Source organism: Halichoerus grypus, chromosome 1 (genome assembly GCF_964656455.1).
Source record: "Halichoerus grypus chromosome 1, mHalGry1.hap1.1, whole genome shotgun sequence".
NCBI classification, from domain to species: Eukaryota; Metazoa; Chordata; class Mammalia; order Carnivora; family Phocidae; genus Halichoerus; species Halichoerus grypus.
In genome coordinates this window covers 166496095-166511784 of record NC_135712.1, presented here as the reverse complement: position 1 = coordinate 166511784, position 15690 = coordinate 166496095, and the positions used below count along the sequence as shown (strand labels likewise).

The 15690-nt window shown below is 52.1% G+C and overlaps 1 protein-coding gene across 6 annotated transcripts in view; it reads left to right on the top strand.

The window, feature by feature from the left end:
* MTMR14 (myotubularin related protein 14) overlaps positions 1–14958 on the top strand; it is a 46232-nt gene extending 31274 nt beyond the window's left edge. For 4 of the 6 annotated variants that reach the window (XM_036079797.2, XM_036079796.2, XM_078075535.1 and 1 more), the window contains 6 exons: positions 2101–2171; positions 3141–3199; positions 3373–3511; positions 4238–4414; positions 11319–11474; positions 14369–14958. In XM_036079797.2, coding sequence (XP_035935690.1) covers positions 2101–2171; positions 3141–3199; positions 3373–3511; positions 4238–4414; positions 11319–11474; positions 14369–14552 — 786 coding nt within the window. In that variant the 3' untranslated portion in view covers positions 14553–14958. The remainder of the gene's footprint in view (positions 1–2100; positions 2172–3140; positions 3200–3372; positions 3512–4237; positions 4415–11318; positions 11475–14368) is intronic. The other 2 variants (XM_078075528.1, XM_036079798.2) reach the window with 1 other exon arrangement.
* Positions 14959–15690: the final 732 nt, after the last annotated feature.

The following is a 15690-nucleotide window of genomic DNA, read 5'->3' as shown; positions in this document are numbered from 1 at the left end:
TGAGCCTCCGTTCCTGTCCTGTGTGGTAGAGAATAACGCTTGCCCACATGGCTGCCCTGAGCTCCGGCTGCCAGTCCTCTTCTTGCTTTGGCTGCCATCTTTCTCACAGGTGACCTTGTTTTCTGCACTCAGTTATGGAAACCAAATTACAAGCCTTTTCCTGGGCTCCTCAGCCCTACAGCTACAACCAGAGGCTCTTCCCTGTCTGTCTTTCCTGTTCACACCCATGCAGCAACTTGTAAGCCCCAGGGCCAGCGGAGCAAGCCCGGGTCCTGCCCGGCTGCTCCCCACCAGCCCAGGGAGCAGACCCAGACCAGGGCACAGCCAGCTGGCCTCCAGGGTCTCCTTACTCTCTGGGCACTGTTCCCCCTTCCTCTCTCTGCGCTCTCTGTACCCCATCCTTTTCTGCTTTTCGCAGTCTTTGCCTCTTTGGTATGCTTATTTTTCAGCCTGTTTTCCCTGCACGCAGACCTGGAGTCAGACCTGAGTTTGAACCCTGCTTGTCCCACCTATTACTTGGTGACCTTGAGTGATGTGATTCACCTTGAGTCTCCTGGTGTTGATCATGCTGCCTCACAAAGAGAATGAGTCTAGGTGCCCAGCGTGGGAGCTGTCACACAGCGTTAGCTCTTTCTCTTCTGCCCTCTGTCCCCCCCGCTTCCTGAAGCATCTTTCTCACCCTCCTGAGGCTGCCTTCTTTCCAAGCATCTTATCTTGTGTCTCCTCCTTTTGTTCCTCCCTCTAAGCAGCTCCTCAGCAGCTCCTCTCCCCTTCCAAATCTCTTGAGTACTTATCGCATCTGCAGGGGCTGCAGAGCTCATAAGCCTGTTCCTCAGAGGCCTCCATGAACTCTGTCAGAGGCAGTGACTTTGGCATTGAAATCAGCACGTAAAGCCCCTTTGCAGCCTCTCATTTTGAGACTGACTGGCGCTCCAGAACATTCTGCCCTCCACGCAGCCTCCCCCACCCTCAGAACAAGCCAGATTCTGCCTTCAGAAACTGGACAGAGGATGAGGCTGAGTCCAGTGGGGTCTGGATTCAGACCCTGGCTATCTCTCATCCCCATAAACAAGAGGGTCTCCTCAGCTGGAAGCGTTGGTTTTCAGGGTGTGGGCCTTTCTCTTACCCCTACCAGACACTCTAGATGCTGATGCTTTAAAACAGACAAACAAAACAGAGGCCTGTTAAACGGCCTCTCTCCTCCTCCCCAGCCCTTGAGGTTCACAGTACACTAGCATATTAAAGACTAAAGTCTGTGGTGAAGACACCTATTTAATTTTATGTAACCCAACATTTTCGTACTGACCTAACCTGGGGCACCCTCCCTCCCTTTTGGTGAGGGGGCGGTGTTTGTTTGAGGAAATCATATGGGGCTCTGGGATACCACGTGGGTGTTTATCCAAGTGAGGGTTTGATGGGTCACACCTTTCAGAATCACTGGGGAGTTAGTGTAAAAACTGCAGAGACTGCCTTGTGTGCAGTTCATGGGGGCCCATTTGACTAGGGCACTGGCTGGAAGGGAGGAGAGAGGCGGTGGGAATGCAGCTAGAGGTCAGGAGCCGCCTTCTGCCTCTGCCCACCTCAGACTCTGGCTGCCCCTCACCCCTGGTTCTTCTGAACTACCGTTTCTGGGTGTTCCTCCTACAAAATCTGATCCCTTTCCCTTCCATTATGTTCCTGCAGTGTCCATTAATCTCCTCACCCCCAAATCTCTCTCCCAGCTGTTCTTCCTGGTTAGCCTCTCTCCTTGGGGTCCTTAGGAGAGGCTGAGGGGAAAAGCTGCCATTCTCTTCATCCTTTTCAGTGGCTCGAGAACATGCATGTTGAATTTGAAGATGGTTTGAAAACTCACTGGCTTACCCTTATACATTCCCTTCCTTCCTTTCCCTAACCCAGGCACATTACCCTGTCTGCCAAACCCTCTCCCACCCATTTATACCATTTATAGAGCAGAATATCCAGCAGGGTCCCTGAGGCAGGGCTGTTGTCCATCAGGGTTGACCAGGTGGCTGGCTGCCCTCTCCTAGGAGCTCAGCCACCTAGATTCCTCTCCTTGGAGAAAGCTGTCTTCTCATGTGTGCTGCTTTTTGGTTTCTTCAGATTTTCTTCTTCTGCTTCAATTTTTTGAAGCATATCATCTCTGAGGAGTTCTCTGCTCTGAAGACACAGAGGTGAGGAGAGACCTGTTCTCTCACACTGGGCAGGGCACTCTGGGAAGGGCCACTCTGGGAAGAGTAGGCAGGGTCTCACTCACTGTCTGATTCCCTGCCTGGCTTCCCTGCATGCTTGGCAAGTTGGCGTCTCGTCCCTGCCTTCCCTCTGAGGCCAGGGTAGGGATTCCTGGTGAGAGCCAGTGGGGAAAGAGGCTCTCCTGCCCGTGAGGCAGGCCTGGGGTCAGCCTGCAGTCATACTAACAGAAAGGCTAGGGGACAAAGGAGTGGTCTCTGGTGACTAGGAGAGCAGGGCACATTGCTGCCGGGAAAAGCCAACCTAGGGACAGGAGGACTCCCAGCACCCCATACTCTGACTGAGACAGCAGATTCTTCTGCCTGCCCTTTCCTGGGCTGCTGCAGAGGTGTGTCTGCATCTCTGTGCAGCCCTCCACCATGGAACAGTCTGCCTCCAGCCTGGGAAACACAGGAGTCTTGCCTGGCCGTTGCCTTACAACCTCTCTCAGAGTTGGTGTCTTTGAGTTCACTTGCCTCCAAATCCAAGCTCCTAGGTGTGTTGGGCCAGATTGAACTCTGAGGGGCCAAGGTGAAAGGGAGGAGTCGGGCTTTGCTGGCCTATCAGAAGTGGCCTGACGTTTTGCAACACTCTAGGTAGGACCTGTCTCATTGATTGGCCAGTGAGTTGGAGCTTCTTTTTTTTTTTTAAAGATTTTATTTATTTATTTGAGAGAGAGAGCACAAGAGGGGGGAGCGGGAGAGGGAGAAGCAGACTCCCCGCTGAGCAGGGAGCCGGATGCGGGACTCGATCCCGGGACTCCAGGATCATGACCTGAGCCAAAGGCAGTCGCCCAACCAACTGAGCCACCCAGGCGCCCGAGTTGGAGCTTCTTTCCCAGGCAAGCAGCATGCTGGGTATGGAGACAACAGAGAAGACTGAATGTAATTCACTATTCTGGTTTCTCTGTACAGGAGGAAGAGTTTGCCAGCCCGGGATGCGGGCTTCACTCTGGAAGATATCTGTATGCTGAGTGAGTTACAGGCCCCAGCAGATTTCCCTTCCTCTGTGCATCTTTCTGAGTGTAGACCACGCAGGAACTGTTTGTTCTAGAAACTTCCCTTTCCAGCTGTATGGTGTGGAAGAGCTAGGGGACCAGTAGTGTGAGAAGATAATGTGCTAACCAATGGCACTTGCTTCTTTCAGGACGAAAGGACCGCGGCAGCACCACCAGCCTTGGCAGCGACTTCTCTCTGGTCATGGAGAGCTCCCCAGGAGCTGCCGGGAGTTTCACCTATGAGGCTGTGGAGCTGCTCCCTGCAGGAGCACAGACTCAGGCAGCTTGGTGAGGGGCCAGGCTGGAATTAAGCTTGCTCACAGCTGTGGCCCAGGGCCACCAGCTCCAGGGAGCCCCAAGAACAAAGGGGCCCCCGACAGTAGGGCTGAGAGCACAGCTCCATGCCCTGCTGTCTCTCCTAGCCCTCAGAGGCCAGCCATCTGGTTGGTGAGGGGCACTGGCCATGGTGGCCCAGGAACATAAAGGGCTGGGGCTCCCTGTGGGATGAAGAAAGAAGCTGCAGGGCTGGGCAGACAGGGTGGGGTGAGGGGAGGCTGGTGTTAAAGAGACTCCCTGGGGGAGCTCCCTTGTATCATTTGCTTGGGGGGTGGGGGGCCGGTTACAAAAAAAGAAAACAATAAGTGAGTTCAACATGATGGTGAATTGGGAACTTGTTTGAGGGTGAACTCCTCTGAGAATCTGATGACTCTGTCTCTAGACAGATGACTCAAACTTTTGTATTGCATTTGGAAGGAGGAGCAGTTACTGAGCTGTTAAGAATCTAGCCTGTACTCCAAGGCCAGTGGGACAGCGTTATTTGGATGTCACATTCCCTCTCTGAAGACCCAATCCTTGCTGCTCATGGCCAGGCCTGAGGCAGTGCTAATGTATACCCATCCCCATGTGGCATTTTCCCAGTGGAAGTAAGGACTGGGCTCTGACATTTGGTAAAAGTGGGCAGAGGGCTTGCCTGGGGTGGCCCCTTGGCCAACAGCCCTACTCTTTCTACTGCAGGAGGAAGAGCCACTCGTCCTCTCCACAGAGCGTGCTCTGGAACCGGGCACAGCTCTCGGAGGACCGCCTGCCTTCCCACCACGGGCTGGGGGAAGCCAAGTCTTCTAGCTCCTCATCCTCAAACCATTCTGACTTTTTCAGGATGGGTAGCAGTCCCCTGGAGGTCCCCAAACCCAGGTGAGGAGCTCCAAAGCCCCTAATGGTGGACGTGATTAGCCCTTCCCTCTTACTAAGCCTGGGGAGTGGGGTTCCAGCCCCTGAGCTGGCGTCTACGATGGTGTCTTGGGAGAGAGCGCCTTGGCCTGCGGTCTGGTGGGCAGTGTACCCAGGAGGCAGAGGGGCTTGACAAGCTTGACAAACCCCTGTTTGGAGGATGGGTTAATGTTTGTGTAAGAGCTGGTTTGTAGAATGATTTGAGACTCCTTCCCAGAGTGCTAGCAGATGGGGAATCTAGAAGGTGTACTGACTGCAGTGTGATGGGCAGAGGGTCAGGGCTGCCTCCCCCTATTGCCTTTGGTGGGTCTCAGCCTTCGTGGCCCTCACATTCTGCTTGACGAGATGGACCCAGATCCTCAGAGTCCTTGGTTCTCACATTCCATGTCTGAACTGGAAGGGCAGTGAGGAGAACAGACAGGGAGTTAGGCTAGGTAAGTGTGGCTCAGGCAAACCTTGGGAGACTCTGTACACCTGAGAAGTGCTCAGCCAGATAGACAGGTGTGGCTGGAGTGTGCTGCGGGAATGGTGTTCCCTAGAAGAGAGGAAAGCTGAGCACTGGGCAGGGGCTTAGGATTGAGGGATGGTCTGGCACTTGGGGAAAGCATTTCCTGGCTGACCCCATACCACTTTTTCGTCATACCCACACAGAAGGAATCCTGTGAGTTGCTTTGTTTTTTAAAGTCTCGAGAACGTCTGGCCCTTCTGGAGAGAACAAAGCAGTGTGTGACTTACGAGGTCCTTGATAAATTCCAAGGAGAAAGGGGCATTTAGCATAAAGAGTGTGAGCCTTGGAGTCTACCTCAGATTTGAACCCAGCTCTGAAATGGACTGCTCCAAAAGTTTCAGGTCTTTTCCTTTTAGCAGGCCTGTTAACAGTGAGGAAACTGAGCCCCAAAGTCACAGGCATATTACAAGGGAAGACCTGAAACTTCTGGAACCCGCCTCCTATCCCCACCCTCTGGCTTTTCTCCATGGGCAAAAAGCAGGCAATGGAGGAAGACACCTTCCCCATGCCGGCAGCAGATCCGCTCTAGGCCAGCAGGAGCCCCATGGAGTGCACTGACCAGAGGAGTCCTTTGTGCTCACCTCTGAAGGTGAGCCCTCCAACCCGGAGCACTGCCGTGTCTGCCAGGGGCGTGGCTGAGTCTGCTAAACAAAGACCAGGACTCCTCCGACCACGCAGGAGGTTTGGTGAAGATAGCTGAGCAGAGATGGTGCCAGGCCGACAAGGCCACATGCCTGTGCTCGGTCCTGTCCTCTGTGTGTGCCTACTGCCACGCCACCCTTGTCTGCACGCGGCTGCACGCCCGGCTTTCCTCAGAGCTGCCCTGCGGCCGCGGCGGCACGGCCTAACCCTCGCAGTTCCGGGCTGGAACTCTTGTTCAGTGTCCCCACCTCCTTTCCTGTCTGTGCAGCATTGCTGGACAGCTGGGAAGGAGGCCAGAAGAGTCCTCCTCTCCTCTCGGGTCCTGCTGCAGCCTTAACTGTCCCACTGCTAGGGTTCCCCCGCTGAGGCAGCATTCCCATCACCTTTGCGCACACCCCAGCTTTTTATTATTCCCTTCTTCCTGCCAAGAGATCCTCCTTCCCAATCTGGTGATCATTTCCTTCAGTCTCACCAGTGGTTCTCTGCCTGCACTGGGTGGCTCAGACTCCTAGGGTTGGCCCAGCAGAGCTACAGAGGCCCCTCCCTAAGGAGATAGAGGAGGGTTGGGGGTGTCCTCTGGCCTTTCAGCCCTGTGTGCTTGGCCTGGTCGAGGCTGGGGTAGCTGGGCCAGAGTGGGGCACAAGGCCTTGGAGAGGCGTGGGCTGGGCTGCTTTGAAGTGTTTGGCTCTGCCAGTCTATTCTGGGAATGCCTGCTCGGAGCTCGACTGGTCTGGCCAGGCAGCAAGGTTCTGGACTGGCTGCCTGTTTGCCAGAGCTTTTGAAAGACTAGATTATTCAGATTTGGAGCATTCTAATTATGTATTTCCATTAACATTAAAATTAATTTAGTCTCTTTTAAAGTGCCTGAGGGATCCTGTCATTAGCTTCCCTGCCTCTCTTAGGTAACAAGAGCCAATCAGCTTTTTAATGCAGTGGGGGGAACTGTATGGAAAGAAACCCTTTAGTAAAGCTATCTGTGACAGCTGAAATTCCCCTCATTACGTGAAGTCTTTGGGTTTCGAATGCTCCAAATTCTGTAAGCGTATTTCTCTTAAAGCAGGACTTCCCTATGAAAGGAGTCAGTAAAGCTTTGTTCAAAGTTAAGAAGTAGGTGAAAAAAGTTCTGTGGGGTGCTAATTCTTATCCAGTCCCAGCCCCATGTGCCTCTCTGAGAAGACTGGTGGCTTTTTGCTTTATTAGCTGCCACTGCAACAGCTTCTGATGGAGCTGCATTTCTGGAACATTGTTAAATCTCTAATCAGCTGTAGGGCTGGGGGCTGAGAAGAGGCAGGGCCAATGCTCTGAGCTCACATGCCTCCCAAGGTTCTGGTTAGTAAGTGGCTCAGCCCCATGTGGCCTTGGTCTCTGCTCCAGAGTCAGACATCTTTAGGGGTGGGAGGTGGCTAGCACAGTCCTGTCCATACCTGAGGAGGGATGGTGCCACCACAGAGCCCAGCTTGAAGCTAAGCTGCCTAAAGAGCAGATTAACTTGGCTAAGGGACACCTAGCAGTCTGGTTGAATAGCTAAGTAGAAACATAGATACCAACTTCTGTTGCCCAGCTAGCTTCTCTTTCCCCATCTTCCACCACATATCAACTGCTCATTATAAGCAGTGAGCTCTGTCCTGGGCTTTGTTTAATGAGGCAGAGAAACCAGACTGCTTTCTGCAATACATAGGGTTCCTGTCCCATGTTTGACATTGTCATGCATAGGATCATAGCTTCCAACCAAGGATGAGTGGTAAGAAGCGTGAAGGCATTGCCAGCTTAAGTCCCAGAAAAGGACACTTAGAGTCCTAAAATATTTCTTGAGCTGCTGCTCTTTCCTTCTCTCTCTCTCTCTCTTTCTCCCCCCCCGCCCCACACCCATGTTTAAAGGCTTAAAGTCTGGGCTGGGGAAAACTGATATTTTTTCCTTTATTTTTGTCCCCAAATGTGGTTAAGAAATCCTGTCCTAGCCATCTCTGAAGTCAGTTGCTTTGTGAGTTCAGGAATTTGTTGAATTGAAGGAATCTTCCCTAAAGCTCCATTCCTGGAAGCATTCACTTAGGCAGAGGCTCTGGGACCATTATCTAGAGGCTTGGGGGGTTGGCAGGTGTAGGTGTAGATTAGAGGGGACCTCCAGGCCCCCTCAAAGTGTGGGATTTTCAGTCTTGGCTCAAACGTTCATTCCTTGCATGACTTTAGACATGTCACTTGATGACTCTGAGTTTCTGTTTTCTCATCTGTGTAATCAAGAGGTTTAGACAGGCAACTCTCAGGTTCTTCCTAGTTGTGTACCTTCCAGCCTTCTGTGTCAGCTCAGGTGCTTCCAGGTGCAATTAACAAAAAAACCCATCTCAACAGGTTTAAACAATAAAGGAAAACTGTTGGTTCTTATGGAAAAGTCCAGTGGAAAATAATGACCTTCAGGGGTAGTCTGATCAAGGCTCCAACTCCATTTTCCCGTGATTCTTTCCCCTTGCCTCCTTCCACGTGCTAGCTCTGTCCTCTAGCCAGCTTCCGTAATGGTGAACAGCCACTCCTGGGCACCCTGCTTCCTTTCTCACATCCAGGAATCACATGAGGACCCCCCCTTCCAACCATGAATCACAAGCTCTCTGCTTTATGCCAGTTGAAAAGTATGTGCCCATCGCCGAACCAACCCCTGAAGCCCCTACTGCCCCTAATCAGGAAGGAAGATCAGTATACTATGGGGCTAGTTTGGGCCGGGTTTCAGTCCCAGCTTGGCCACTCCTAGCGATGTGCGACTTGGAAAAATCACTTCCCTCCTGAGCTCAGTTTTTTCATTCCACCTTAAAGATCAAGTGATGATCCTGCCTTCCATAAGTTTGGGTTTAAATGAGATAATAGAACTAAGTATCTGGCACACAGTAAATACTCATCCTTTCCACAGATGCTCAGTAAACTGTAGTTGTAGTGAAGGACCAGTCCTTATTCACATATCTGAGGGCATATGGGCCATGTCAGGGCACTAGGCATCTAGGTAAAAGGCCAGGCCAGGCACCACAGGGCAGACCTGTTTATTCATGCCTCAGCTGTGTGGGTCGGGCCAGCTCTGCTTGTGTGGGTATTCTTGTACCTCTTCCCGAAGAGGACTAGCTAAAAGATAACCTGCCTGAGTCCTGCGTACACTGGGTGGCGGGGGGGGGGGGGGGGGGGGGAGTGGGAGTCGCAGCTCTTTTGGTGCTATAAAGAGGGGCCTAGGCTATATCCAGATAAGGGAGTGAAATGTTGCCAAAAATCCAGTCTCTGGGCAGAGGTGTGAGCCGTCCGAGACCTGGGGATGTGGACAGATGACCTTGGAAGCATCATCGGTTCCACAGTTCTCCAGTTGGAGGGTAGCTTGGCCCCATGTTCCCTCTGGCCCTGTAGGTAGATTGGAGGAGCTAGAACTCAGACTTCTCTCTCTTTTTTTTTTTTTTCCCCCTGCTTTGTTTGTGCTTGAGTAAAGATGCAGGGCAGTAGAGTGTGGGGTCTTAATAAAGCTGGTTAAGTTACCTGTGTACTGAGACTATCTTGAAAGTTTTCTTTCTTTCATTAGGCAGGTGCAGGTACTACTTCTGGTGACTGTTTGCTTTCATCTTTAGGTGTCCCCTCCAGCCAGCTAATCCAGACTGGCACTTAGGAGCACCTTTCTGCTTAGCATAGTCCCTTGAGAGCAAGGGACTCTCAAACCCAGGAGCTGAACAACTGCTTTGCAACCCTTTCTTTGACAAAAGCCTCAAATAGGAAGATTTGTCTGCAGCTGATTGCTTCCTGAGATGGCTTTATGTCCCCTGGGATCACATACCCTGTTGCTATCTGTACTGCCTACTTCATTCCACAGCTATCCCCTGGCTCCCCCAAATGTGTTCCTTGCCTGGTGGTGCTAACTGCTAGATGCTAGGGACCTGACTAGCCTAAGGGGATCAGGAATCCTCCCATTCCATCTTTCTGTCATTTTTCCATTGGTAGTTGAGTCTCTCATAGTCTGGGAGCGGGGGGTACGGAGAACATAAGAAACCTCCATGCTCCCAGCCCCAGGAGTGCCCCATCCTACTCAGCATCCCTTCCATTCCCTCAACACTGGGGTTCAGCAGTTGTTTTCCTACAGACTGCTAAAACTGGAAGAGAAAATCTGCCCTTAAAGTTTCAACAGTAGATGAGATTTGTGGAGCCAAGCTGACCTCAGTCGAGTTATGCTGACTGAAGGCCCAGCATAACCTGGAGGAAGTACAGGGAAACTACCAGACTGTGATGTGATTAGCCCCTCCTGGGCAGCTGTCTCTTTGATTTACAGACTGCTTGAGTCCTGCCAAGTTTAGAAACAAGGAAACCCTGCTTTGTGGGGCATGAGGGGCTTCCACCAGGTAGCCGACCATGTCCTGTTCTCATCCCTAATGCCGTCACACGCCTTCCAGAGTTGAGCAGGAATGATGAATGTGGAAGTCTCTGTGTTGCAGGGGGTTCCTATTCATGGCAGCTTTAATGTAGAAGACCATCTGTTTTCCCTGGTCTCAAGGTGGTTCTGTTGTAGGACAAATCTGTAATCAAACTTGGCTTTAAAAATCTCTTCTTGGACTCACTAGCATGGGACCTTCAGTAAGTGTCTTCACCTGTCTGGACTGCCATTTCTTGCTCTGTCTCTAAGATAAGGATGGTTAACGATTACCAGAGCTGCAGTACCTGGCCAGAGTATCACTCAGGTGGCAGCTGCTTGAGGATGAGGCTGGGGTGGCCACTCATGAGGGCTGTTGCCTCAAACTTGGGAGACACTGATGCTAGCTAACTGGGTAGGCCAAGGTCAATGAATGTCTCTGTTTCCCACCCCCTGTACCACTATTCATGCTTCTCTGTTCCGGGTCCCTACAGAAGCACTTTCTGCTATTCTTGAATTAAAGAATAAAGGGTCAAACATCAAAGATGATGTACCTCTGGGGATGGAGACCTGGGGTAGCCGATGGAAGGGCCTTGTTTGATGTCTTCCTATCTCCCTTCCTCCTCCACCCCCAGTGACTGGGCTACTGCCCTGAGACACTAGAGAGAGGTTAGCTGTCAGCGAGGTGGTGGCCGCAGTAGATTCCCAGTACAGCTTTCCTCTCCCTGCCCCGCCCAAATCTCCATCTGAAAAAGGCCTGATGAAGCTGTCAAGTTGCCTGCCTGATTTCATCCCTTAGGGTATAACCAGTGAGTTTGCCAGGTTGATGCTTGTGAATACAAACTATGGCTCCTGGAAGGTGCTGCAGAGAAAGCCTGCGTGTGGGGTGGGGGGCGCCTCCGGGCTCCCATCACCTCACTCTTCAGTCTAGGTCACCACCCTCCACCGTCTCCAGGAAGCTTATTCTCCCATCGCTCTGATAAGACTTCAGTGGCCCCTGGGTTCTGCCTTGCCCACCCTGCCAATCTGCATGCCAGGGGTGTTTGAGGTGATCCTGCCTCCCTGGTTCCTAGGGCATCCGGCCTTGCTTCCTTCCTTTTGGCGCTGCTGAGACTGTACTTGCTGTGTCAGCCGCCGGGGCAGGCATGCCCTGACCTGACGCTTTGGTTGCTGGCTCACCTCTTCTCATTCTGCTTTGCTCTTGTTTTTCTGTAAGTCTTTGCACGAAGCATTGTCCTCACAGCTGAGCCTGTGGCCCAGGACCACCATAGCCCCACCCCGACCCCTCCATAGGGCCTCCCCTGTCAGGCATATGACTGACTATGCATCATCTCCCCTCTCTCTCCTCTCTGCCCCAGATCAGTGGACCATCCCCTGCCCGGATCCTCTCTCTCCACAGACTTTGGCAGCTGGCAGATGGTAACAGGCTGTGGCAGTATTCAGGAACGGGCTGTCCTGCACACAGACTCCTCTCTCCCTTTCAGCTTCCCGGATGAGCTCCCTAACAGTTGTCTGTAAGTGTCTTGCTTGAGGAGGCAGGATGCTCCCCTGCCCGTATCAGAAGCTGGTGAGCCATCAGGAGTGTTGGTTAAGGAAGGAGTGAGGCAGCAGCTGGCCCGGGATCCCTGTCCCTCCTCAGTGTCTCAGCTAAGTATACCTCACTGCTCCTGGACTCCTGAGGTATGGAAGAGGCTTTCTGGGCTGCTCAGGAAGTGTGTTGCGGTGTGTGTTCACTCTCTTGAGCCTCCGAAACTCGTCCACAGGTGCCTTGGGGCACACCCTGAGGGAAAGCTGTCTGGACTGTAACTATAGAAGGTTCTATTTCTGTCCGAGGCTTTGCCTGACATGAGAATCCTTTGAAATCAGAACAGTGGGGTAGTGAAGGTAGGTGTATGGTGGAGACCACAGCCAGAATGGAGCTAGGTCAACTCAAGGGATGTGCTCCTCCAAGCAGAACCAAGAGTTCCATGCCATCCCCTTCCTCCTCTTGTCTTCTGCTTTTACCTCTAGTCAGGTAAGAAAATTGGATGGGGATACCAAGTCCCAAGGCTGTAAAATCCTCTCCCTTTAAGGCTCCAGCACTGGGCTTTCAAGTCTTACAGTGTGTCCGCTTGAGTGGCTGCCTCTGTGGCAGCCCCCTGCCCGCTTTACTGCTTCATGGGTGTCAGGCCGGGTAGAGCCTCTGGTGGCCTGGGGAACAGGGCCTCTCCTCCCCACGACGGGCTGAATGAACTTCAGGTGCTGGGCATTCATTGTCCCCACCAGAATCTGGCTCATACCCACCAGAGCTGACAGGTCAGAGGCGAGTTGCCCTGGGGTGTTAAGAAGGATCCCTGCTGAGGGCAGGCAGAGGCCGGACCTTGGGATTCCAGGATGGAATAGGCCCAAGAGCCATCTCTGGAGGAAGCAGACATCTCTGCCCCTGCTTGATGGCACCCCTCACATAACTGGCATTAACCACTGAAACGGGCAGCTCTCTGAGCTTCTAGCAAACCCCCACGATCTGGGTGGTTCCCAGAAGAAAGCTAGGTTCTATGTGATCTCATGGCCTCCAAAATTGCAGTGTAGGGATGGGGTCAGGGTTGATTCCTGCTGAGGTCATACAGTATGTCGATTTAGTGCTTGGGCTTTGTTATCAGAGAAATTTAGTCAAACTCCTGGCTGCTCTGCCTTACCAGCTATGTCTTGGGGTGTCAGCCCTTACTTCTCTGAGCCTGCTGGCTCATCTCTTGAGAGAGAATGGCACTAGAGTATCTCTGCCTGTCTACCCCTTACCTGCTGTGTGTCCTCAAGTGGATCACCTATCCTCTCTGGGCTTCAGTTTTCTTATCTCTAAATAGGCTGATCCCTCCCTCTTCTGCCTCCCAGAAATAAGGGGCAGTGAGAATGTACACGTGTGGACCTTTGGATATTCCCTGTGAATACAAACTACTAATCTGAATTATATGATATGCTCTAAGGAAAAGCTGAAGAAGAACACATGGCCTACAGCCTATGTGAAACCTAATTAGAGTGTAAAGAAGAACTAGGGCCACATGTCTCCCCCAAATGCCAAGACAGACTTTGGAGTTCTTCACGGTATTGCAGGAAGCCAGTATCCAGTATCCGCTCCATTTTCCTAGTGTTGCTGCGAGAGCTACTTGACTTTCCCTCACCCTAGGACCTGCTGCTTCTCTCTCTCTCCCACAGTAGTCACCCACTCATACCTACCACTCCCACCAGTCTACTTTCCTTCAGTCTGTTCTCCCCATACCTACCCCAGGACTGCCATTTATCCTCATACCTCCATCTGTTTCCCCCAGGCCCTGGGGTACAAGTCATTTGGGCTTGGGAATTGGAGACAGTGCTGCTACTTCTGACAAATTCCCTGGAGGGATTACACAGGGATTGGTCTCTTGGGGGAAATTTTGGTGTCAGTGGTCAGGGCTAGTCTTGATTTTTAGGTGGATGGGAACATGAGGGTTCGTGTCATATAGGTCTGTGGCCCCTGGAGAAAGCCCTCCAGGGGACAGTTAGGGTGAATACCATGTGAGTTCCTGACCTTTCCTCTGATTCCATGTTCCTCTCACCCCTAGACTGCATACCTTTTAGTTCATAGGTTGGGTGTGGCTGGTACCTCAGGTCTCTTCTCCTCTTCTATTAAAGACCTTTCAAAGTGTCAAATCGCCTCATGGAATTCATTCTTTGATAAGCCTGAGTTTTCATGCACTTGTTCCCCTTCAGGGGTTTTTGTTTTTTTTTACTTGTTCCCCTTCTTGACTTGGATTTGCAGGCCAAGGAGAGAAGAGGGGCTTCCCGTCTTCTGTGATCAGTGTCTGCAGAGGCCAGGGAAGGAACAGCAAATAAAATCAGAACAGGAATCCTGCTAGAAAAGCCAGCATCCTGCTAGCTATTTCCCTAGGGACCACAGTTGACCAAAGATGTAGCTGAAGCCTCGGGTTTCCGGTTGAGGACCCTGGCCTCTCCAGGACACTGCCAAGAACTTTCTCCCCGAATGCTCCAGGTCCTGGCCACAAGAAGGCTAAGCCTTTGGTCAGCCAAGGCTTGATGCCTCATCTTGTGGTCTCTCCTTAAGTCTCAGATTGGTGCCTCATATTATTCTCACTGAGGAATGGCAGCCAACAGTTGGCAAACTCCCTCCTGCTCACCTTCCCCCCCACTTCCCCAGTGCACCATTAAAACATGCTGGTTCTAGGTTCTTAGTAGCCTGAGAGCTGAGAGGAAAGATTATGGAGGGCAACAAGGCCAAATGTTTAGGGCCTGAACTGCAGGGGTAGTATGGCCACAGGACATGTGCTGGCCTGTGCTAGCAAAGGCAGAAGGATAGGTAGTATGGTGTGAGGATCAGGATGTTGGATCCTGCCCAGGGTAATGCATTCATTCTCCCTCCTTCCCTCCCTCCCCACAGGCTTGCAGCCCTGAGCGAGCGGGAGACTCGGCTGCAGGAAGTACGGTCAGCTTTCTTGGCCGCGTACAGCAGCACAGTGGGGCTTCGAGCAGCAGCCCCCAGTCCCTCTGGTGCCATCGGAGGCCTGCTGGAGCAGTTTGTCCGTGGCGTTGGACTCCGGGGCACCAGCAGCAGCACCTTATGAAGTAGCCAGCCCCCAACAATTTCCTGTTCTCTCACCTGAGCCCTGAGCAGAATGAAAGCCATGCCCGGACAAGGGGTGCTTCAAGATAGGAGAGACATCTTCTCCTCCTCCATCATGCACATGGCAGCCCCAAAGCTGAGCAGGGCTAAGGACAGGGTTCTCCAACCCCCAGCTTCCTGACTGGTGACCACCATCCCTCTTGTCACTGCCTTTCCACCCACCCTAGTCTTGGTTGGGATTCCCATCAACTCTCAGAACTGTGTGCGGTTTCCCTGAGGCCTTGTGGAGGCTGAGACCTCACAAAAGACTCCCGTTTTCCTGTTCTTGTTTCCTGGAGAGGAGGGATCACCTGCACTGAGAATGAGGCAGTTTGACAGATCACAAAATTAAAAATCTTTTTGAACAACTGCTCTCTTGCATCCTCATTTGGTTGCTGTCTTTGTGGAGTTATTTGGAAGGTTCTTACTGTTCTTCCTTGTGCTGGAAGGGGTTGGGGTGGGGGTCAGATAAAGCAGAAAGACAACTGAAGACTGGGTTGTGCCTCTTAACTCAGCCATGACAGTCTCAGATGGGGACAAGTAGTCACAGGTTGTCAAGGTGGGAGCAGTGGTCCTCAGGCGTCAATGGGCCCTAGTCACCTAGGAACCCATTTATTCAAACAGATTCCCAGGGCTGCCTGAAATTGAGACTTAGGTTTGCTGAGATCGTCATTCAGCTGGAATGGGCAGAGGTGTGTGTGTGGGGGGGATCCTTAATTTTTAACAAGTTCTGCAGGGAGCACAGTCCTGGTACAGGTGACTCGCGGCCCCTACCTTATGAAGCCCTGACTTTGGTGGAGGGACTGGCTTCTGGGGCTTTGGAGGCAGTAATTGGTCTGGGGAGAATGGACCTGGCTGACTACCACCCTCATCTGCACTGTGACCTAGATAGATTGCATCTTCACAGTATGTCTTCTGCATCTGTAACATCATGAAGTCAAGAGTTCAAAGACTTGGGCAAAGGGCTTTTCAGAGTGCTATCAAGCTGCCATTTACTGAGTTCTGGCTCAACACAAAAGAGGTCACCCATGTGACTGCCCAGAGGAAGGAAATAATACCAGTGAATATTTCTTTAGTACTTACTGTGTATAATCCCCTGA